This window comes from Pan troglodytes, chromosome 6, assembly GCF_028858775.2.
Source record: "Pan troglodytes isolate AG18354 chromosome 6, NHGRI_mPanTro3-v2.0_pri, whole genome shotgun sequence".
Lineage (NCBI taxonomy): Eukaryota > Metazoa > Chordata > Mammalia > Primates > Hominidae > Pan > Pan troglodytes.
Window position 1 is genome coordinate 120,515,769 of NC_072404.2, and position 24,707 is coordinate 120,540,475.

Here is a 24,707-nt window from a genome sequence, read left to right on the forward strand (position 1 = left end):
TAATCTGGTGAGGCCCAGAAAAATAGTCCTTAAAGTCAGCATCTTCATCACCAAACCTCAGACCGACCTACAAGATCAGATTTCTGGTAAAGATGAAATAAAACCAGGACTTTTATTTACTGTATAAGTAATTTTGAAATGGTATTTAAAAACCAAGCAGAAAAGCCTGTTCAATGTAGAACATTAAACACTGATATGATTCGGGTTTGTGTCCCTGCCCATAACTCATGTCGAATTGTAATCCCTAGTGTTAGAAGAGGGGCCTGGTGAGAGGTGACTGGATCATGGGGGCAGATTTCCACGTTGCTGTTCTCGTGATACTGAGTGAGTTCTCACGAGATCTGGTCGTTTAAAAGTGTGTAGCACGTCCCCCTTCTCTCCTCCTCCTGCTCCAGCCATGTAAGATGCCTGCTTCCCCTTCTACCATATTTGAAAGTTTCCTAAGGCCTCCCCAGCCATGCTTCCTGTACAGCCTGTGGAACCGTGAGCCAATTAAACCTGTTTTCTTTATAAACTACCGGGTTTCCAGTATTTTTTACAGCAATGTGAGAACGGACTAATATAAACACCTACCTAGGAGAGCCCCTTTGTTTCCTTGAAGCTGGGCACTGCTGAAATGAACTAAACCTCTGTTGGGGTACATACGAGCTGTGAAACCAGGGTGCTTGGGGAGGCTCTGATTCTTCAGCAAGCCCCGTAAGAGGAAGGAGGGCCAGCCTTGCAACTTGCCGTAAGGCAGTGAACAGGCAAGGGCCTCAGGACCTAGGGTGCCCACACAGCTCCCTAGGGGGGCTCCAGAGGATGCCAAGAGAATTCTGACCAGTATCTTAACCCTCAAGACCTGTTCCTCTAGCATGTTAATCAAATGAGCCAGCCAGGTACAGATATTCCCTGCTTGCTACCTTCCATATGCCTGTTTCCTTCTTTATAAGGATTCTGATCCACTGCACAGCCTCACCAAAGGCCAGGTATGAGCTCAGGAAAAGAAACACCAGAACTCAGCAAAAATTCAGAAAGAAAGCAGCACAAAGACCAAAAAAGAAGGCAAAATGTATATACACTGATTCACCAGGGGCTGAGAACAGAGGTCCAGGATAAATATAAAAATGCTGACCCAATGGGTAGATGAACAACACTAGACATGACTAGATGAATGCCCCGTATGTCATTTAATCAAGAAGAATCAGCAAGAAGGAAAATGGAATTTGAGGTTTGAAAAATTGGATTCAAATCTAAGTTTCAATATCTACAAGTTGTAAGACTGGCAAATGACTTAAACTCTATGAGGCTTGGTGTTCAGGAAAAGAAGAATCGGAAGGGACCACCCCTTCCCCACCGAAGACACTAAAAACCCAAACACAGGAGAGTCAGGACAGCATCTGGGCGCTTGGCCAGATGCAGGGGCTTCCCTCTGCTGTGACCAGCTGAACCATCGTCTGGGGCAGAAGGCTCCCAACTGGTCAGTGAGGGACCAGAGAGCAGCAGCAGAGGGAAGGGGAGGCCCAAGAGCAAGTTCCGCCCCCACAAACAACTCAAATCATAGGTCTAATGAGAAGAGGGCGAAGCCCTGTTAGACATATTGTGGTCCTCCTGAGCCACAGGACGATGTGATTTCTTTTTCTCCATGAGAACAGTAGCCGAGTTGGCTGTTATCTGAGGGCACTCAAGTGGAAGGAGATGATCTGTAATCTGCCACCACTCTGAGATGTTGTTTTTAAAAACATTTCTCAGGAGCTGCTTAATTCAATCACGCTAGAAGAAATATACTTTCAAAGACCCATCGCCTCACATTTAAATGCAGGGAATTTTTTTTTTTTTTTTTGAGACAGAGTCTCACTCTGTCGCCTAGGCTGGAGTGCAGTGGCGCGATCTCGGCTCACTGCAGCCTCCACCTCCTAGATTCAAGCAATTCTCCTGCCTCAGCCTCCCGAGTAGCTGGGATTACAGGCACCTGAAACCATGCCCGATTAATTTTTGTATTTTTATTAGAGACAGGGTTTCACCATGTTGGCCAGGCTGGTCTCGAACTCCTGACATCAAGTGATCTGCCCACCTTGGCCTCCCAAAGTGCCGGGATTATAGGCATAAGCCACCGCACCCGGCCTAAATTCAGGGGTGTTTCTTGTACTTAATATCCCTCATTAAGGTTCACTGAACAGAATCTCTTTGGTGACATGCTGTTATCCTCCTGGTTCGGGTTTGTAAACAGTTACTTAGCTTCTGATGCGTTCCAAATGATGCTAGGTAATGTATCTCAATAACTTAATTGTATAAAAACACAACAGGAGGTAAAAGAGATTTTGCTTTTCTTTCTTTTCTCACTATGATAGTTCCTGAACTAAGGTACCAGACTGCTACATTCCCAAGAAGTCCACTGAAACCCAACTGGAATGCTTTTGTCACACCTCCTCTGACTGAGTCACCACAGTAGTGACCTGTCACACGGTTTCCTTCTTACAGATAATGGTGACACAAAGGACAAACTGGAGCTGTCTTCCTTCCAAAATGAAAAGCTTGCAACTGCACTCTGCTTCCACTAAGAGGGGAATGAGTGGAAAGCTTTCACTTCGGGAAGAACTGGGCCCCTTAAGTCACCTTCTGATACACTAGTCTTTGGGTGACACTGTGGTCACTCATTCCACAAGAAGCTATCCTAGAAACTATTAGATGGTAGCCAACAGTGCCTCAGCATGATGAGACAGCTGCTGTCACACGCACATAACACATGGTGCTAGGCACACACTGACTCTTTACATCGTAAGGGGTCCTTATAAGGACGGCAAGAATATCCCCTCTATATGGAGGAGGTTCACTATGAGGCCCAAGGAAGTAGCGGAACTAAGAGATTTAATGTTGCCACCTCAACCATTCGTGCAACAAATATTTACTGAGTACCTTCTGTGTGCTAAGCATGGTCTTGGTACTGGGAACACTGTAAGAAGAAAACACAAGCTAAATTAGGAAACTCGTGTACTGGTTGAAAATATGGGCAATAAGGCAAATAAACGAGGAATCCACACATCCGGTCAGGTAGCTAAACAGGCTGTGAAGAAAAACAAAGCAGAGAAAGGAGATGGATAATGCCAAGGCTGTTCAGGGGAGATCTTTTCTGAGAAGGTGACATTCAGGAGAGGTCTGAACAAAGGCAGGCATGAAAGTAAGAGAAGTTTGAGGCAAAGGACACGGGAAGTACAAAAATCCTAAGGCAGAAACAGGCTTGCAACTTTGAGAAACTTTAGAAAGAAGCCAGTGTGAACGGTGTAGAATGAATTAGGGAAACAGAGAATGGGTCTGGAGCAGGCACCAACAGAGACCTGCCAGGGAACACACTGGAGAGTTTGTCAGCTTCAGTGAAGGACAACTCAGGGCATCACTACTCTACATGGGAAACACAATGGAGATCATTTTGGTGAGGCGGGGGTGGGTAAGGGGGAAGAAGTTAAGCCTTAAACAGTTCTCTCTGGACTGCCAGACAGAGACAGGCTGGGGAGCAAAAGCTCAAGTGATAGGAGCACGGAGGCTGCGTTACAGTAGCCTAGCAAGGACTGACAGTGGTGTGGGTCCCCATCGAGTGACACAGAAAGGATTCCAGAAATAGCCCACAGGTAAGACCAACAAAACCACCCTGTTCCAGGGCCTTTGTCCTTCAGATGTGTTGAGCCAAGATACACACTAAGGCTCTGGCAGCTGATCATCTAAGAGGGACCATCCTCTTCTCAACCTTCAATGGCTGCCAAATTACTCTAGGAAAAAAGTGTACCTTCTTTAGCCTGGCATTTAGGTTTCTTCAAGTTCCTCAGACCGGCCCCAGTCTTTCTTCTACTATGCCCTAACATGTACATTCTGCCCTCAAGTCAGGATCTACACAAACTCTTCATTGTTTCTCTTGCCTCAAATTCACGAAGTACCGTGTGGTCAAGTGCAAGACTCTAGGCTTATACCCCTTCCCATGCAGAAAACAAAACACACCTCCCATGGGGGAGGCTGCTCTTGCTTATCAAATGGCCAAGCTGCGGGCGAAAACTGAGTGCTTCCAAACAAAGGAGATCCTGTCCCTGGTACATCCCTAGAATTTGCCAATATTAAAATGCTCTTCAAGACCTCCAGTTTCTACCTGATGCAACAGGTATTGGGGATGGTATGTGTGTTGGACACAGTAAAATTGTGACTATAAATAGAAAAAAGCGGGAGAAAGGAAAGAGAAGAAGAATGTAAAAAGGTATCACTCATTTGTTTGTTCGTTATTCAATAAATATTTATCTTAGCACTGAATCAGATGCTGAGGATGCAAAGATAAAAACACACTGCACTCTCCAAGAGTTCACATTCTAATGAGAAAACAGACAGTGACAATGAGCACTGCCCATACAACTAAGACAAGCATGGCCAGCAGGAGCAGAGGGGAAAGAGAAGTAAGCCTGCTGGGGATACAGGAAGCCCTCACCCAGGAGGCAGGCTACTGTGTTGGATCATATCCTAGATCAGGAAAATTTAAAAAGAAAATTTTAGAATTATTGAGGAAATTTGAATATGGAATAAATAATAGATGATATTAGGCCAGGTGTGATGGCTCATGCCTTTAATCCCAGCATTTTGGGAAGCCAAGGTAGGCAGATCACTCGAGCCCATGAGTTCAGGACTGGCATGGGCAACATGGTAAAACCCTACTTTCTCTACCAAAAATATAAAAGTTGACCAGACATGGTAGTGCCAACTGTAGTCCCAGCTACTTGGGGGCTGAGGTGGGAGGATCACTTGAGCCAGAAAGCAGAGGTCGCAGTGAACCGAGATCACGCCACTGCACTCCAGCCTGGGCGATAGAGCAAGATCCTGTCTCAAAATAATAATAATATAAAATTAGTGCTATTCTTACACGTTGTAATAGTATTATTGTTACAATGGAGGACGTTCTAATTCATCTCTCAGAAGATGAATGCTTAAGTATTTAGGAGTGAAGTATCCTAATATGTGTAGCATGCAGTGTCTGTGTACACAAAGTATATGCAATGCGTCAAAATGTGAATTGCTCAATCTATGTGGAGGATATACAGTTGTTTATTGTACTATTCTTTCAAAATAAAAAAATACACAGATGCTCTAATAATTCCTTCCTGCACCTTCCTGGATGGTGCTGGTTATGCAGGGATGTACACTCTCCACTGTGGAGACCACTGCTGTAGATGATGGGAAGCTGTGGAAACTGTGAGCAGGGGAATACACTGATCGGGTGAGCATACTGCAAAGACACTCTAGCAGCACCATGGAAGGGCATGCTGAAAGGCAGGTGGGGAGAAAAGCTGGAGAGAACACAAAGCCAAGACACCAGTAAGGAACCTCCGTAATAGGAGAGGCAAGCAATGACACTGCCCACTTTAGGGACAAGGCAAGGGGGACCCCTACTTAGGAGGTACGACTGGCAAAACGAGATGATTTACTGGACATGAGAGAAAAAAAGAAGACATCCTGATGATCAAGTTTCTCACTGGAGCAATAAGAAATGGTGGTAACAAGTGTGGGAAATACAGTATGTGTAGCAGGTTGGCAGGGAAAGTTGTATTCTGGTTTTGGACATGTAAGGTTTGAAGTTTCCTGTGACACAGAGATGGAGCTGTCATGTAAACAATAGGATAAGTCTTATGACTTGCCTGGGCCTCCAATGATGACCATGTGGTAACAAGCAGCAATTCTGCTCCTTTACATGGATTGTGATGACCAAGGCAACTTACATTCCATGGGAAATTTTTCAATATATTATTATTATATGTTATTTATGTACCTTTGCCATTGACCTGTTTTATTTAATTCAGTGCTACTAACAACCTTAGAGGTAGCCATTTCTTTCCTTTGATAGAGGAATGAACCAAGGCTCAGACAGGGTAAGAAACCAAAGTTCCACAGTTATTAAGTTTTGAGCTGGGGTTTAATGTGATATGCAGGTGCCTCTCGGTGTCTGCAGGGGAACTGGTTCCAGGACATCCTGAGGATACCAAAATCCACAGATGCTCAAGTCTCTGATATAAAACGGTGTAGTGTTTGCATATAACCTACATATATCTTCCTATACACTTTAGTTGATCTCTAGTTATTTATAATACCTGCTACAATGTAAATGGTATGTAAATAGTTGTTATACTGTATTGTTTATGGAGTAATGACAAGGGGGGAAAAATCTGTACATGTTCAATAAAGACACAGTTTTTTTTCCCCTCCAACTATTTCCCATCTGAAGTTAGCTGAACACATGGATGGGAAATCCAAAGATGTAAAACCCATGGATACGGAGGGCTGACTGTACCTGAAGCCACTGCAGCCCAAGCTAATACTTGCAAAATAAGTATGAATAAAAAAGGTACTTTGAGCTGGTCATGGTGGCTCACGCTCGTAATCCCAGCACTTTGGGAGGCTGGGGAGGGCAGATCACCTGAGGTCAGGCATTGGAGACCAGCCTGGCCAACATGGTGAAGCTCTGTCTATACTAAAAATATAAAAATTAGCCGGGCATGGTGACGGGCGCCTGTAATCCCAGCTACTCGGGAGACTGAGGCAGGAGAATTGCTTGAGTTCAGGAGGTGGAGGTTGCAGTGAGCTGAGATTGCACCACTGCACTCCAGCCTGGGCAACTAGAGTGAGACTGTCTCAAAAAATAAATAAATAAATGAATGAATAAAATAGAAATAATTAAAAAGGTACTTTGTAAATTACTTTCTATATGAAACTTCAGCCGGGCGCGGTGGCTCATGCCTGTAATCCCAGCACTTTGGGAAGCTGAGGCGGGTGGATCACGAGGTCAGGAATTTGAGACCAGCCTGACCAACATGGTGAAACCCTGTCTCTACTAAAAATACAAAAATTAGCCGGGCATGGTGGCACGCGCCTATAATCCCAGCTACTCAGGAGGCTGGGGCGGGAGAATCGCTTGAACCCGGGAGGCAGAGGTTGCAGTGAGCCGAGATCACGCCACTGCACTCCAGCCTGGGTGACAGAGCAAGACTCAATCTCATAAAAAAAAAAGAAACTTCAAGTAAGAGAAAAATTGAACTGCAACAGCAACAATAAGTCTGGATAAGGTACCTCTCACTACTGCCCTTTCCCAGAAATTAACCTACATTCTATGTAAGCACCTTCAAACACTCCCTGGAAAGGGAAACAGGAGCTGACCACGTCCAGCCAAGTAAAGAAAGCAAATCCTTAGGAGGATTCATCATAGCCAGTGCGTAACAAAGCCAGCTTACTCGGCGTGCAATTCCAGACTGCTGGAACCAAAGGGGCTGCAGAATGTCGGGCTGTTTGCAGGGCTGGCTCATCAATTTTACTCGCTGTGTGTTAAACAGTCTTGTCAGTAGAGGGAGCAGAGGGAGGTTTCAGAGCTTTTCCCCCATAAGCCAGAATGGAAACCAACTGTGTTACCCAGTTTTCACTTACTAGAGTCACTTGGCATTCACTCCCAAAATAAGGCTTTGAATAAGTCAAGCCTTCTTAGGTAGACAAGAACACAAGAGCCAATCTATAATCTGTCATCACATTTAAATCCATGCCAATTCCTTGAAAATTACAATCCTGGGCCAGTTACCAATAGTAGGGTCCTATAATCAGGAACAACTATCAAAAGACAATATGACACTTCTTTCTCAATAGAGTCAAAGAGGAGGCATAATTTTCTTGAATAGAAACAAAACTAAACTAAACTAAATATAATGACATTAGATGGAAGAAGATACGAATTTTAAACTAAACTACACATTCTAGAAAGGTGTAAGTTGCTAAAACTGGAAGGTTTTTGCAAATGATGCTGCTGACTAAATATATTAAAAATGAAAACTGGTCAGAAATAAGATTTGGTATGCAGAGAGCAAGAGATAGCCTAATGGCATAGAAAATTTATTTAAATCACATTACTTCTTCATGAGTATAAAAGTAATAAAACTGATTAGTGCACACACACAGGGCTTGGCCACTTCCAGCCAATTCCTTCACAGCATGTGTTAAAGGCACATCCCTGGAGTCAGCGATGGCAGACAGTTGATGGGAAGAAACACTTACCTTTTGGCAAATCCCCAGTACTGGAGGCTGAAACCGTTCTGCTTCTGTCATGGGATGGACTGCTCTCCTCTTGCTCAGTAAGTGGTGATCCCTCAGAAAGCACAGAGCCGCAGGCCACAGGTTCTAAGGATCCAGAGAACAACGAGGTGGAAAACTCTGGGAACTGTGACTCGGGAATTTTATGTCGTCCATTTGGCAATTCACCATTGAATTGTTCATAGGAGCTGCTATATGTGTAATCACTTTCTGCATTTGGCTCATCAAGATTATATTCCTCAGGATTTGGGCAGTCTTCTTCATCATCATCTTCATCGTCCAGTTGCTGCTCCAGTGAGAATGGGCCATTCTCAATATGGCCATTGGTTTTAGGTGATTCTATCCACGTAGGGTCTATGTTCGCAAGTTCCTGATCTACATCATCTTCATCTTTTTCAATGTTTTCTTTCTCAGCATCTTCTTTCTCTTCCTGGTCCTCAGCTTCACCTTAAGAATTTGATGGGTCAAGAATTAGAACTTGTTACTCTCCTTAATACAGCCTCATTAAGTACTTATCTCCATCAATAAAATACATTTTGAATGTGCTTATGTACCACCTGGTAAACACCTCTTGGCATTTGGGGTAAAACCTTCAGGTTTTCTAAATCTCATTTTTCATTCATTTAGTAATTGGCCTGCTCTTATAAGAAAAAGTTAGCTTTAAGAGAAAATAACTCTTTCTAAATAAAGTTGCACTTCCATTTCTACCCTCTATAATCTTCAGAAACAGACTTGTGGTGCATTACAGTTAGGTAAAAAGTTAATGACAAAATAAAGCACCATCATTAGCATGATAGAAACATGGAATTTCTCAAGTATTTTACATTTTTAAAAACTATTTTGAAATGTTAACATATTTCTGGCATACAGTTCACAAATGAAGTACGAGGCTATTTCCCATATTTCCCAATAGGCAGTTGGAGAGAATCATCCTTGTCATCTGCAGCAGCAGCACAAATCAGCCCCCATGTTGACCTGGCAGAACCCTACTAATGGAACTCTGAGAACCCCATGCAGCCCAGGTTCCAGGCCCCACTGACCATTGTCCTTTGCAGTCTCTGCCTCAGCTGCCTCCTCTAATCCTGTTGTTTTTAGTTTCACCTCTGGGCAGTATTCGCCATCCTGGTCATTGGAAGGTGCAGCTGAGGTGATGTTTTCTTCTATTATTTTCCTTTCAGCTTCTCGCTCCAATTCTTCTATCTCCTGCAGGCGCTTCTCCAATAACTCAGCCTGCCTCTTCTGTTTCTTTTTCAGTTTTTTCTTTTTGTTTTTAGATATTTTTCCTATCTATAACATGTTAAGAAAAGACCACCGGTCAGTTTTCTTCTTTTTAAAGCACCACGATAGTATAACGACTAGCAGCATGGCAAAGAGCAATAAACTCTGCTTTCTCATGCCATATTCTATTAAAATCCCAAACCCAGACAGATCCACTTTGTGGTAAGGCTTACGATAAAATCAAAGGGAAAGCAGTGCTGACTGATATCACGTACTAGGTCTACTACCAGGTCCTGCCCTCAGAGAGATATAGCTTAAATCCAGTAAGTCTTCACCATTCAAACTCTAAGAGAACTGAAGTTCGAAATTCTCTTGGCCTTAAAGGAGAAGCTCCTCTTGCAAGTTTTATTTGCTGCTGTCTATATACAAAGTAACAACATCCCAGCTCCTCAATGCCAAAAATGAAACAGGTGCCCGAGCAGGTGTACGTCACTGTGTGTTTGGGTCTCACATATGAAGCTCTTAGCAGCCAAGACAACATGAACTGTAAGAGATAAGCCTATGCTGCAAAGGGAAAAAAGAAAAAGCTACAGCTTTTGTCTGCCTCCCGTCATGGCTACCTGACTTGCAAAGCACTGGCAATGACAGCCTCCAACCTTTCAATCAATCAGTAAACTCAAGCAGCTCAAGCCAGGGAAGAACTATGGGAAATAACTTGAGCTTCTCAGCAGGCCAGGAAGCTTAATTATTAAAGCTCCCTCTTGTTCCAGAACTTACATTCCAAATCAAGAGTTGTCTCAGTAAAAATAGTGTTTTGTTGTTGTTGTTGTTGTTGTTTTTCTTTGAGACAGTCTCTGTTGCCCAGGCTGGAGTGCAGTGGTGTGATCTCAGCTCACTGCAACCTCCACTTCTTGAGTTCAAGTGATTCTCATGCCTCAGCCTCCCATGTAGCTAGGACTACAGGTGCACACCATCACACCCGGCTAATTTTTTTTTTTTTTTTTTTTTGAGATGGAGTCTCACTCTGTCGCCCAGGCTGGAGTGCAGTGGCGTGATCTCAGCTCACTGCAACCTCTACCTCCTGGGCTCAAGTGATTCTACTGCCTTAGCCTCCTGAGTAGCCGGGATTACAGACGTCCACCAGCACACTCAGCTAGTTTTTGCATTTTTGGTAGAGATGGGATTTCACCATGTTGGCCAGGCTGGTCTTGAATTCCTGACTTCAAGTGATCTAGTGGCCTCGGCCTACTAAAGTGCAGGGATTACAGGCGTGAGTCACCACACCCAGTATCTAATAAGGACATAGTGTTTTGACAGGACCACAAAATAGATCAGTCTCTTTCTTATTTAACATCTGGATGGAAAATATTAGAACAACAGCTTCAGAAAAACAGGTAACTTAGCAGCCAATCAGAAATAATGTAAAGTGGTTTTGAAATAAAAATACTTCAACTCCATCACCTCACATTTCACTAAACTTGGCCACCATAGTCCAGAAAATGCATAAAGAAGACAATCTTTGAAAGGCTCTAACTATCCCAACTCTGCACAGATCATTAAAACTTAACAAGACAGGCTGGGCGTGGTGGCTCACACCTGTAATCCCAGAAATTTGGGAGGCCGAGGTAGGCAGATAACTTGAGGTTAAGAGTTCGAGACCAGTCTGGCCAACATGGTGAAACCCCTCTCTACTAAAAATACAAAAATTAGCTGGGTGTGGTGGCAGGTGCCTGTAATCCCAGCAGTATACTCGGGAGGCTGAAGCACAAGAATCGTTTGAACCAGGGAGGGGGAGGTTGCAGTGAGCCGAGATCGCACCACTTGCACTCCAGCCTGAGCAACAGAGTGAAACTCAGTATTCAAAAAAAAAAAAAAAAAAATTAACAAGACATTAAGTCTTACCTATTTGAGGATACACAGCTTTTATAAATGTGTCTACCCTTTAAATACACAACTTTTTAATAATTTGAACAACTCAATAATAAATGGTCTCTTTTAACATGGTGCATATAAAGTAATATGCGTAAGTACTTACAGGTTTCTGCTGTGGAGCCGTACTCACTAAAATAAAATCAAACAAAATCGGTATTTAGCAGAAAACAGACACATGCCTTCATGTAGGTCATTCGAATTGCAAAGTGAAATAATTATTGTCTTTTAATGGCTATCCAACTTCAAAAACTATTAATCAGAGCTTCTTAATCACAAGGATCTAGAGTAAGTTTATGCCACTGAAACAAATGAGTGACTCCTGAAGTCACAGCAGAAGTTACTCATACTGAGCCATTTCTCTTATTTATCTAAAATGAAATACTAATACATCTCAAAAACAGTCAAGCCCAAGCACCAACAGATCACTTAAGAAAATGGAAAAGAATACATATCACAGTCATTAAACCAAATTTGTTTAAAATATAATGAAATGAACAATGTAGATGTACATCGATATTTGAAATCTATTTTGCAAGCTTTCTATAATTTAAATCAAATACTGCAGTTGGTATGCAGCAAATAGTCTAGGAATCACATGATTAAACCCCTACACCAGGGTCAAAAGCTTAACAGGCTGGGTCCATGATCTAAACAACACCCTGATGGCAGTAAAGGAGATGTGAAGAGAGCCCCAGGCAGTCCCAGGAGCCTCAGCCCTTTAGTATCCATGCTTGCCTGACAACACACAAAGGCACAGATCATGGTGTCGAAGAGTGAGAAGCACAGTCCACACTTCACTGCACCACCCCGCCGACCCTGCCCCAGAAATAAAGATATCCCAATACTCAGGTCACTTGATCTTCTTCCCCCACCATCAGGCCTTTTCTAACTAACTCCAAATCTGTTGATACAACTCAGATTGACATAGCTATGCTAAATGGACAACAAGAATTTATGTACACAAAATTGAAGCCAGAAAAATATTCTCATGACTAAAGGTCAGCTACAGGAAAGCTGTTTCTATGTTCTCCTCTGCAGAGAAGCTGGCAACAGAAAAAACTGTTCAAATATAGATGAAGCAGCAACTACAAATTTAAATGGCCTTTTAAAGGGGGACAAAAGTAAATACTTCGAATATTAAAATATAATGTAGCTGGGGCATTTTCCATTTCAAGGGTGCAGTTATTTCCAGCAATTAAACTTTTCCAAAATCTTCCTTATGTGTAACGTTTGATTCAGATACCTTCAACAACTGCAACTTTGCAAGCTCCCAATGCCCCCAAACTGAAATGAAGCTGGCTCAGCTCCCTCACCTGCAGACCCTGAAGGAGGAGGAGCACCTGCTTTCTGCCACTCAGTGGCCTCAGCTGCCATTCTTCTCACATATGCATCATCCACACACATCAAGATATTTTCCGGCTTTATGTCAGTATGAATGATCTTGCACTTACTGTGTAAGTAATCTAACCCTTGAAGAACCTGGATATAGTAAAATCAAGAGAGAAGATAAGCTATTAATATCTCATTATATAACTTTTATTTATTTGAAAAACATGTAATACAATGCCAGGGTACAAAGTTTGATAAACACAAAAGGATATTTAGTAACAATCTCCCTCCCATGCCTACCCACATTGGAATCCAGCTCTCCTTTCCATAAGCAACCAGTGTGTATAATTTCAGAGATTATTTATGCTCGTGGAAGCAAATGCATCTACATACAGTTGAACCTTGAACAACACAGGTTTGAACTCCATGGGTTCCCTTATACACAGATTGTCTTCCACCTCTGCCACTCCTGAGACAGCAAGACCAACCCCTCAGCCTACTCAATGCGAAGATAATGAGGATGAAGACCTTTATGATCATCTACTTCATATGATCTATCCACTTAATGAATAGTAAGTATATTTTCTCTTCCTTATGATTGTCTTAACATTTTCTTTTCTCTAGCTTACTTTGTTGTAAAAATATGCTATATAACACACATACAAAATACATGTTAATTGGTCATGTGATCATTAAGGATTCTGATCAACAGCAGGCTAGTAATTCATGTATCATACAATTGACCCCTTTAGGTATACAATTCAATGGATTTTAGATGTGCGACTATCATTACTATTTATTTTTTAAATTATTTATTTATTTATTTTTTGAGACAGAGTCTTGCTCTGTCACCCAGGCTGGAGTGCAGTGGCGCAATCTTGGCTCACTGCAACCTCCGCCTCCCGGGTTCAAGCAATTCTCCTGCCTCAGCCTCCCAAGCAGCTGGGATTACAGGCATATGCCACCACGCCTGGCTAATTTTTTTTGTATTTTTAGTAGAAACGGGGTTTCACCATATTGGCCAGTGGTCTCGAACTCCTGACCTTGTGATCCACCTGTCTCGACCTCCCAAAGTACTGGGATTACAGGCGTGAGCCACCACACACGGCAACTACCACCACTATTTAAATGACAACATTTTCATTGCTCCAAAAAGAAACAACATATTCATCAGCATTCACTTCCCATCTCTCTCCTACCCCTTCTAACCCTTAGCAACCACTAATCTACTTGCTGATTCTGGACATTTCCTATAAATGGAATCATATAAAGTATTTTTTTGTTAACTGGCATAATGTTTTCAAGTTTGACTCTTGTGCAGCATGTATTAGTACTTCGCTTATTCTTATTGGCAAACAGTATTCCACTGTATGGAGATACAACATTGTGTTTATCCCTTCACCTCATGAACATTTGGGTTATTTTCACTTTAGGGGCTATAAAAATAATACTGCTATTCACACTCGTGTATACATTTTTGTGTGAACATACTTTTTTTGAGGGGAGGTATATACCTAGGAGTTACCGTACTTAGGTCATATGGTGCCTCTATATTTAGCTTTTTGATGAACTGCCAAAGTGTCTTCCACAGTGGCTGCACCATTTTACATTCCTATCACCAATGTATGAGGGTTCCAATTCTTCGCCCTGAACAACACTTACTATCGTTTTTTACTTTATCCACCCAAGTGAATATGAAGTATCTCGTTGTAGTTTTGATCTACATTTCTCTGATGGCTAATGATGTCCATACATTTTTAACACTGCAAGAGAAGGGGGGCTTGATTTAAATAGAAAATAGCCTTGGTATCTAGACAACCCTACAGCATTATACTAAAAGAAAGTGATGAACCAAGATATTCATATTTATCATATTAAAACAATCAAAAATTTACAGTGTCAGTGACCTAAATACAAGGTCAGTGTTTTTCTATAATTATTTCCACTGGAGAATAATTTTTTCAATTATTTCCATAAACAAAATTTATTTTTACAAAACAGATCATGTTCTCATATAAGCATTAGAAATTCCAAATGTTAAGCAAATATTACATCAATGACCATTCAAACAATGAATTGAATAGGCATTTTGTTCACAAGAGACAGGAAGTGTTATATGTTTCACATCATCCAATGTAGGGAAAAGAAAGAGAGATCCGACTGTTACTGTGTCTATGTAGAAAGGAAAGACATAAGAGACTCCATTTTGAAAAAGACCTGTACTTTAAACAACTGCTTTGCTGAGATGTTGTTAATTTGTAGCTTTGCCTCAGCCACTTTGCTCCAGCCACTTTGACCCAACCTGGAGCTCACAAAAACATGTGTTGTATGAAATCAAGGTTTAAGGGATCCAGGGCTGTGCAGGACGTGCCTTGTTAACAAAATGTTTACAAGCAGTATACTTGGTAAAAGTCATCGCCATTCTCTAGTCTCAATAAACCAGGGGCACAATGCACTGTGGAAAGCTGCAGGGACCTCTGCCCTTGAAAGCTGGGTATTGTCCAAGGTTTCTCCCCATGTGATAGTCTGAAATATGGCCTCGTGGGATGAGAAAGACCTGACCGTCCCCCAGCCCAACACCCATAAAGGGTCTGTGCTGAGATGGATTAGTAAAAGAGGAAAGCCTCTTGCAGTTGAGATAGAGGAAGGCCACTGTCTCCTGCCTGCCCCTGGGAACTGAATGTCTCGGTATAAAACCCGATTATACATTTGTTCAATTCTCAGATGAGAGAAAAACCGCCCTATGGTGGGAGGTGAGACATGTTTGCAGTAATGCTGCCTTGTTCTTCTTTACTCCACTGAGATGTTTGGGTGGAGAGAAACATAAATCTGGTGTACGTGCACGTCCAGTCATAGTACCTTCCCTTGAACTTAATTATGACATAGATTCTATTGCTCACGTGTTTGTTGCTGACCTTCTCCTTATTATCACCCTGCCCTCCTACTACATTCCTTTTTGCTGAAATAATGAAGATAATAATCAATAAAAACTGAGGGAACTCAGAGACTGGTGCCGGTGCAGGTCCTTGGTATGCTGAGCGCCAGTCCCCTGGGCCCACTGTTGTTTCTCTATACTTTGTCTCTGTGTCTTATTTCTTTTCTCAGTCTCTCGTCCCACCCGACTAGAAATACCCACAGGTGTGGAGGGGCAGGCCACCCCTTCAATCCAACACTGAAATATTCCCAGTTTAATCGACAGTGGAAGGCATCTGATCAACAGTAAGCTATTAGTAGTTAGCCTACTGTTAGTAGAAGTTTAAAGTAGCATTATGAAGTGAGAGGGAACAAAGATTTTACAAGGAAAATGAAAACAGGAATACCTCTTAAAAACGATCAAAATCCCTCCAAACATTTAAAACAACTTTACCTTACAGAGTATTTTTACATAAATTCACTGAATGTGCATCGCCTGAGCTCCTATCACATGCCATTATTCCAGGTGTTTGATATATAAAAGCTCCCAGGCTTCATGTTGCTTACAGTCCTCATATCCTCACAGAGCTTACCAATTCAGGACAGGAAATGAGTATGACGGGTAGGGTAATTGGCCAAAAAAAAAAAAAACCAAGATGAATCATGGGCATGGCAAATATGATTTAATAAGATACTGACAAGTTCCTAGTAAGTACCAGTAAAGTAGATAAAACTAGGATAAGATTTTAAGACATTTTTTGCCTTAGAATATTTACTATTTTGGATAATACTGCAATTAGGATATGTTTAAATTACATTTAAAATGTCAAGGCCGGGCTCAGCCTTGCCTTGTAATCCCAGCCCTTCGGGAAGCCGAGGCAGGCAGATCACTTGAGGCCAGGAGTGCGAGACCAGCCTGGCCAACATGGCGAAACACTGTCTCTACTAAAAACACAAAAAAACTGCACAGGCATAGTGGCACAGGCAAGGTAGCACACGCCTGTAATCCCAGCTACTCAAGAGGCTGAGGCACAAGGCGGAGGTCACAGTGAGCTGAGATCATGGCACTGCACTCCAACCTAGGCGACAGAATAAAACTCTGTCTAAAAGGAAAAAAGAAAAAAAGCAAATAAAATGTCAAAGCACCAATAGTAAGAAAGATAACATGATGTAAAATATTTCCATGGAGAACATGGTTATACTTCTGAAGGAAACACAATCCAATGGGCTCATGTTATTCAACGACATTCATGCATCTTCCTGGTGCAAACTGAATAATATGTGGAGTTCTATATCTGAACAACAAAAGAGATTCTGAAAAGTACAAGAAATTAATGGATAGGCACATTGATGATGTCCAGCCCATAGAGGTCAAAGGAATACGATTTTTGAAAAATCGTTTTCCAACTAAAATTGTATTTCGGTATCAAATACTATCTCAAGGTAAAAATGTCAGTATCTTTCTTTCCTAAAATATCTTTGACCATTTTCTCATGCACGAGAGTTGTCCTATCTTTCCACCTTGGCTTCTTTCACAGTTCAAAGGTTGATTCACTGTGCGGGAGGCTGCACAGTTAAGAGTTAATGTGCCTCAGTGTGCAAATGTGTTCACATGAGGTCCCAATGACAATGATGCACCTCATGACAAGCAAGAAGTGATCTCAGTAAAAACTTAAAGTTCCAGATTTTTTTTTTTTTTAATTGGCTATTGCACTCAACTGGGCTAACTTTCCTAAAACAGCAATGGGCAATAAACACAAGAAAAATACTTTGCCACTGGGACAAATAAAGTTAGTTAAGATAATTGAAACCATTAAAGGAAATGGCAACAGGGCAGCGTTAAAAACATGACCTTGGACTCAGACTGCTCTTAAATTACTGCTCAACCATTTACTCATTGTGTTACCCCTGGGCAAGCTGTTTAAGCTGTTTGAGCTTTCATTCTCATCTATGGGAGGGGGAAACACCTGTTACACACAAATGTAGCAATAAGTATTAGAAATAATCTATGGAAAACTCACAAAAACAAAGTCTAGCACACAAGAAACTTAAATGGTAAAACGTATCTAAGCCAGAAGACTTGTACTGATATTGACTTATTGAATTATGATTTTTCATCACTTTTTAAAAATTAATTTCTTTTTAGAGATGGGATCCTGCTATGTTCCCAGGCTGGAGTGCAGTGGCTATTCAGAGGTGTAAGGAAAGCACACTGAAGCCTCAAGCTTCTGGCCTCAAGTGATCCTCTTGCTTCGGCCTCCCAAGTGGCTGGGATTACAGGTGTGAGCCACCACATCCAGCTTCCTAAGTCACTTATTAAAGTTCTCTGGGTTGGCTGGCACGATGGCTCACACCTGTAATCCCAGCACTTTGGGAGGTCAAGGCAGGTGGATCACCTGAGGTCTGGAGTTCAAGACCAGCCTGGCCAACACGGTGAAACCCCCTCTCTACTAAAAATACAAAAATAAGCCAGGCATGGTGGCGCATGCCTGTAATCGCTGCTACTCAGGAGGTTGAGGCAGGAGAATCACTTGAACCCAGAAAGCAGTGGTTGCAGTGAGCTGAGATCGTGTCACCACACTCCAGTATGGGCAACAGAGTGAGGTTCTGTCTCAAAAAAAAAAAAAAAAAAAAATTATCTGGGTCTCAGTTGTTTCCATTTCTAATATAAAAGGGCTATACTTGATAACCCGTATGGTATATCCCAGCAACAAAACTTTGATTCCATAATTTAATTTTGAACTACTTTTTTCTTTTTTTGAGATGGAGTCTCACTCTATCACCCAGGCTGGAGTGCAGTGGCACGATCTTGGCTCACTGCAACCTCCACCTACTGGGTTCAAGCAATTCTCCTGCCTCAGCCTCCCTAGTAGCTGGGATTACAGGCACATGTCACCATGCCCAGCTACTTTTTGTATTTTAGTAGAGACGGGGTTTTCACCATGTTGGCCAGGCTGGTCTCAAACTCCTGACCTCAGGTGATCCACCCATTTTGGCCTCCCAAAGTGCTAGGATTACAGGCGTGAGCCACCATGCCTGGCCAGAACTACTATTTTTAAATGGTTTTATTTTCAAAAATAACATTTGTCTTTCCAGTGAAGTTTTAAGTAATAATGCACCCCAGAATCAACCAACATTGATGGGCACTCCTACAATTATTTATACAGGATAACTGTGACAATGGGAAAAACAAAAACACAAACCAAAAGGAATCATGTTTCATCCCCATGAATAGATCTCCCCTTGCAAAATCTGACAGAGTTAAGTCTTTACTAATTCTTTCCTCTGTTGCTTTTACTTGTCAAATCACAGTATGTTCATCTTTCTTGCCTAAAAACCTTAATACGGCTGGGGGCAGTGACTCATGCCTGTAATCCCAGCACTTTGGGAGGCCGAAATGGGCGGATCACAAGGTCAGGAGATCCAGACCATCCTGGCCAACATGGTGAAACCCCATCTCTACTAAAAATACAAAAATTAGCTGGGTGTGGTGGTGCATGCCTGTAATCCCAGCTATTCAGGAGTCTGAGGCACAAGAATTGCTTGAACTCAGGAGGCGGAGGTTGCAGTGAGCCGAGATCGCGCCACTGCACTCCAGCCTGGTGACAGAGCAAGATTCCGTCTCAAAAACAAACAAAAAACCTTAATACTTGGTGCTAGCAGCAGGAGGCAGCAGAGATCCTTTGGCTGCCAGGGAAGCTGAGATCAACCTAAGCCCAGAGGAGCCAGGGACGTGACTCTCAATCATCCCACTCAGGAAGCCATTTCACACACATGAGGAACAAGTGCCAGGTTTCTCTGGGTAAAGTCAGACTTTGAGTTCAGGAGCAGTGCGGAAAAGAAGGCTAAGTCTAGGGCTGGGAGCTAGAAGCCCCGAGTCCCATTCCAAATTAACTAGCTACAGGTTCAGAGAAAGTTCCTTCTATTCCTTGAACCTCAAATTCATCTTCAAAATAAGGGGCTTGGTTAAAATGGTCTCAAAGCTTTCTTTCTGTACATCAACATTTGTGTCAGATACCATCTATTACTGGTCTTCACAACACAAATCTGCTCCTCTCCACCACAACTTGATTGAAATAGGTCCTGTAATCTTGTAGATAAGTCGGGCAACAGTCAAGCATAATGTGGAGACTCCTCTAAAGACTGTCTCCCTGGCCTTGCTCACAGCCCAGAGTGCAAAGCTTCCCCCAAAATTCTGAACTGTAAAAAGAAATAGAATGAGAGCAACTTTCTGAATTATGCTCTGCTACTGGTGATAAGCGGGGGACTTTCTTCCTCCCACACCTGAACAAAGGACACAGGGCAGGGAGACTCTGTCTCCTCCTACTCTGTGGGTAACAGAACCTAATGAAGCACCCAGAGAAACCCACGTGGGCAGCCAGATGGGCTGGCAGAGGAAGGAGGCGACCCCAAGCAGGAGTTCTTCATTGAGAATATTAATTACTTGTGGGCGTGCGGGACACCAGAGGGGTTCTCCGCAAGGCTAGAAGTTTCCTGCTGGAAACACTGAGGGTTCCACTAGATTTCCCTTCCACAGTAAAACAGACAAGGCAGGTCCCACCAACTGCCTGTGAAAACCAAGATGTTAAACTCAATGGAGGAGCTTGGAAATACCTGTTAACAATAAAAGAGGACAAGAGCCAGAGACATGCTCAAACCAAAAATCCAGGGGACGGCGTCCTTACCCACATCGTCCTGAAATAGCCTCTGCTCCTTTTTCTTTCATCTCTAACTGGTGAGAATTAATGAGAAAAGCCAGCAGCTATACTTCTGAATGTCATCAGGAAGAAAGTTAAAGCTGCTGTGCCCAGCACTGGGACTGCACAAAGCAATGGGTCAGGAAAGCAGCTTAGTCCCTTGAAACGGAGCCACCTCACCACATTTCCTGAGTCAAGGGCTCAACATCCTGAGGAGAATTCCAAGTCAATACAGCATCGTGTGCACTACCATGCTGAACAAACCCAGTAATATCAAAATGTTTACCAAATTGACATGAAAGCTTCTGGTCTGAACTTGAACAATACTGGTTCAGTCATAACAAAATTTACTGATAAACAGGGCCACTGAAAGAATTACAATGGTAAATAAATACTAAGTGTAGAGAGACAAAATCAGCCAATGATACAGGTGAGAGGACCTGCGAGGCACCACCGTGGCTCTCGGCATACTAGAGGGTTGCACCCCAAAGGGAGAAGTGTGGAAAAACATTGGGTTTTAAAGGTCTCATCTGGTTACATACTATAATATCTACTTCATAAAATCTAATGGCTATACTTTTTTTGTTTGTTTGGAGACAGAGTCTGTCACCCAGGCTGAAGAGCAGCAGTGACACAATCTCGGCTCACTGCAACCTCCGTATCCTGGGTTCAAGCAATTCCTGCCTCAGCCTCCCGAGTAGCTAGGACTATGGGCACGTGCCGCCACGCCCAGCTAAGTTTTTGTATTTTAGTAGAGACAAGGTTTCACTGTGTTGCCCCAGCTGGTCTCGAACTCTAGAGCTCAGGCAATCCGCCCGCCTTGGCCTCCCAAAGTGCTGGGATTACAGGCACGAGCCACCACGCCTGGCCTAATGGCTGTACTTTTAAACAATCTGATTACTAGCTCTACTATTAAGGCACAAGGAAACCATTTACCACGGAGACAAAAATGCACACTTTTTACCGACATATTACAATTTAAAATCATCTCAATCTTTCTATGTAGAACATTTTACACTCCCTGCAGTTAAGAGCATGGATTCTGGAACTACACCATCTGGATTCAAATCCTGGATCCACCACAATGACTATGGGACTCTGAGGAAGATTCGTATCCCCACTGTGCAACGCCTTAGGTAGAGTGAAAATAGTAACACCACTGGCCTCATAAGGTCGTGGTGAGGACTAAATAGCATGATACAAATAAAGAACTTAAAACAATCAGTGCCTGAAAGAACACAGTAAGTGCTAGTTACAATCATGATAACAGAAAGAGTAACAATATAATTTTAAAATCCAGGGCTACAGCTATAATTGCTAGTTTTTTCACCAATGTAGCAAAATCATCAAAATGTGAGCCTGGCCCTTGGCAAGCTTCATTTAACTAATGGTAACCAGCCATGTTCTTACAAGGTTTCTGTAAAGAGCAATGAACTAAACCACAAACTCTTTAAGTAAAACGCCAGCTGCCTTTTCAATTACACAAGAAAGTCAAAGCCACTTTGAAGAGTGCCAAATAATTTTAAAGAAACCCTCACCTGAGGTCCATCTTTTAATGTACTACAAATAATGACAAAACAAACATTTCTTTTTTCAGTGTTAGAAAAAAATAAGAGGAAGACATAAAATAGACCTCAATAAAGTGACTTAAAAAAAATACTAAGGTGCACAAACAGTCACAGGACTCTATGGGTAAGGCCAGAGAAGTAGCCAATAGGCAGGCCTGGGAGTGGGCTGCACACGGCACTCTAGGGCCATCACCAGAAACCACCAGGATGGCCTCCTTCTGCCACGGCACAGTCACCACAGCTACATGGGGACAGCTAAGAACTGATCAGTGGATTGACAACAACGTATAGAAAACCCAGAAAAAGCAATGGATCCAATTCTATCATTACTTTCGAAAAATAAACAAGTGGTAGTGTTTATGTCAGCCCTTTAAATCACAGAAAGATCAGCCATTTTCTAAAGAATAAGGGAAACATGCTTTTTCCTTCATTTAAGGAAAGACAATTAACCAAGATACTTCTTGGCCATCTAATATATGAAGGAAGATACAAAGAGATGTGAAACTCACGATAGGTGATCCTGGAGTTTAGGAGACATGATGGCTACTTTGTGTTACTATGATGTCCACACTTTTTTTTTTTTTTTTGGAGACAGAGTCTCACTGTGTCACCTAGGCTGGAGTGCAGTGGTGTGATTGTGATCTTAGGTCACTGCAACCTCCGCCTCCTGGGTTCAAGTAATTCTCCTGCCACAGCCTCCCAAGTAGCTGGGACTACAAGCACGTGCCACCACACCCAGCTAATTTTTGTATTTTTAGTAGAGACGCGTTTCACCATATTGGTCAGGCTGGTCTAGAACTCCTGACCTCATGATCTGCCCGCCTTGGCCTCCCAAAGTGCTGGGATTACAGGTGTGAGCCACCGCACCTGGCCCACCCTTATTCTTGTTTGTCTGTTTGAGTCAGAATTTCACTATTGTCACCCAGGCTGGAGTGCAATGGCACGATCTCGGCTCACTGCAGCCTCCGCCTCCCAGGTCCAAGTGATTCTCTTGCCGCAGCCTCCCAAGTAGCTGGAACTATATGTACGTGCCACCACTCCCAGCTAATTTTTTATATTTTTAGTAGAGACAAGGTTTCACTATGTTGGCCAGGCTGGTCTTGAACTCCTGACTTCAGGTGATACACCCACCTCAACCTCCCAAAGTGCAGGGATTACAGGCGTGAGCCACTGCACCCAGCCCCCTTATTCTTAATCTCCACAATCAAACTACAAATTATGCATTACTATTTCGAGTTTACAAATGAGGAAACAGACTCACAGAGGCTAAGTAACTTGATCAGGAGTACAAGATAGAAGTGCCAAAGCTATGATGTTAAATCAAGTCTGTCACCAAAGCACAATACACCTTACACTTTCTCTTATCCCAGTGGTTCTCAATGAGAGGAAAACTGGCAAAGTTCAGAGATATTTTTAATTGCCACAATCAGGGATGGTGATAGCTGATACTGGCATCTGAGGGGTAGATGCCAGGGACACTGCTAAACATCCTATCTGGTCTGAAGTGTCAGCAGCCCTAGGGTTGAGATGGGGCCTACACGTAGTTATGGGACCAAATGTGAGCTGAAGGCATTTCAAGAAGGGAAGGCATATCCCCCTCTTAATTGGGTACTGTGAGAAGCCTTTGTCACAATGGTGGGATTGTGGTTGAGTCTTAAAAATGTGGGTAGACAAGGATGGCATTTCTGGCAGCCTAGAACAAAAGAGATGATCAAAGATGTGGAGATAAAAAACAGAAAGGTGCCCTTAGGGGTCAAGATGATTACCAATGAGTACTTTCTCTAAACTACCTACAAAATAAAACCAGTAAACATTCATGAATGAAAATTCTGGTAAATCTGCACATTATAAATGTTTGGGACATCTTTGAACATTCATAAAAAACGTAAGCTGGTAGATTCCAGAGGGAAATAGGGTACCTGAGGGACATCACTTTTTGTCTGCAAGGGGAAATACAGGCTGACACCAGATGACAGAAAATCTTAAACAGGTTCCCAGAAAGTGACTTAACTTCTACTGGACATAGGCCCAGTACAATTCCAAACTTATTACAGGCTCATAATAAGTTTATTATATAAAACCCATTATATAACGGCCAAAATGGTAAACCCATGAGCTCTGAAGCCAGACTATCTGGGTTTGAATTCCTGCTTCACCACTTAGCACTTTTTAAGCGACTTCCTAACTAGGGGCAAGTTACTTAACCTCTCTGGGCTTCTGTTTCCTCTTGATGAAATCAGGAAAGTAATAATACCCATTTCACAGGGTTATTGTGAGGAACTCAACTATGCAAAGTACTCAAATTATACCTGGCACATAGTAAGCACTGAATTAACTATTTGCTACTATTAGCATTACTATCTCTCATTACATCTTTACAATAAACTAATGAGGAAGGTATCATTTTTGTTTGTTTTTTGTTTTTAAAGAGACAGTCTTGTTCTGTCACACAGGCTAGAGTGCAGTGGCACCATCATGGCTCACTGCAGCCTTGACCCCTTGGGCTCAAGTGATCCTCCGACCTCAGCCTCCCAGGTAGCTGGGACCACAGGTGCATGCCATCATACCTGGCTAATTTTTAAATTTTGTTTGGTAGAGACACGGTCTTGCGATGTTGCCCAGGTTGGTCTTGAACTCCTGGTCTCAAGAAATCCTCCCACCTCAACCTTCCAAAGTGCTGGGATTACAGGCATGAGCCACCACGCCTGGCTGGTATCATTATTTTCCCCACTTTTATTGATGATGAAATTGTGGTTTGCAGAAGTTAGGTAACTTGGCCAAAGCCCTTTGGTGAAAGTAGGGTATATTTGATGCCAAACCCAAGCTCTTAATAACTCCATATATTGCTTCATGAAGGCCAAGAACATAAAGCTTTAGCAAACAGGCAATGGGAAGCCACTAAAGAATTCTAAATGGGAATATGAGTCATTAAAGCAAGGTTTTACTTGCAATAGAAAGGAGAATAAACTGGAAA

General features: G+C 42.5%; 1 protein-coding gene across 33 annotated transcripts in view; it reads right to left on the reverse strand.

Moving 5' to 3' along the window:
- The window catches only part of SRPK2 (SRSF protein kinase 2), a 288,551-nt gene that overhangs the window by 19,215 nt on the left and 244,629 nt on the right, over positions 1–24,707 (reverse strand). For all 33 annotated transcript variants that reach the window (XR_010158309.1, XR_010158308.1, XR_010158306.1 and 30 more), the window contains 4 exon segments: positions 12,540–12,705; positions 11,330–11,355; positions 9,117–9,363; positions 8,041–8,523 (listed from right to left, as the gene is read on the reverse strand). Coding sequence is in view for 19 of the 33 variants with exons in the window: in XM_063813815.1 (XP_063669885.1) it covers positions 8,041–8,523; positions 9,117–9,363; positions 11,330–11,355; positions 12,540–12,705 (922 nt within the window). In the remaining 14 variants the exon portion in view is untranslated.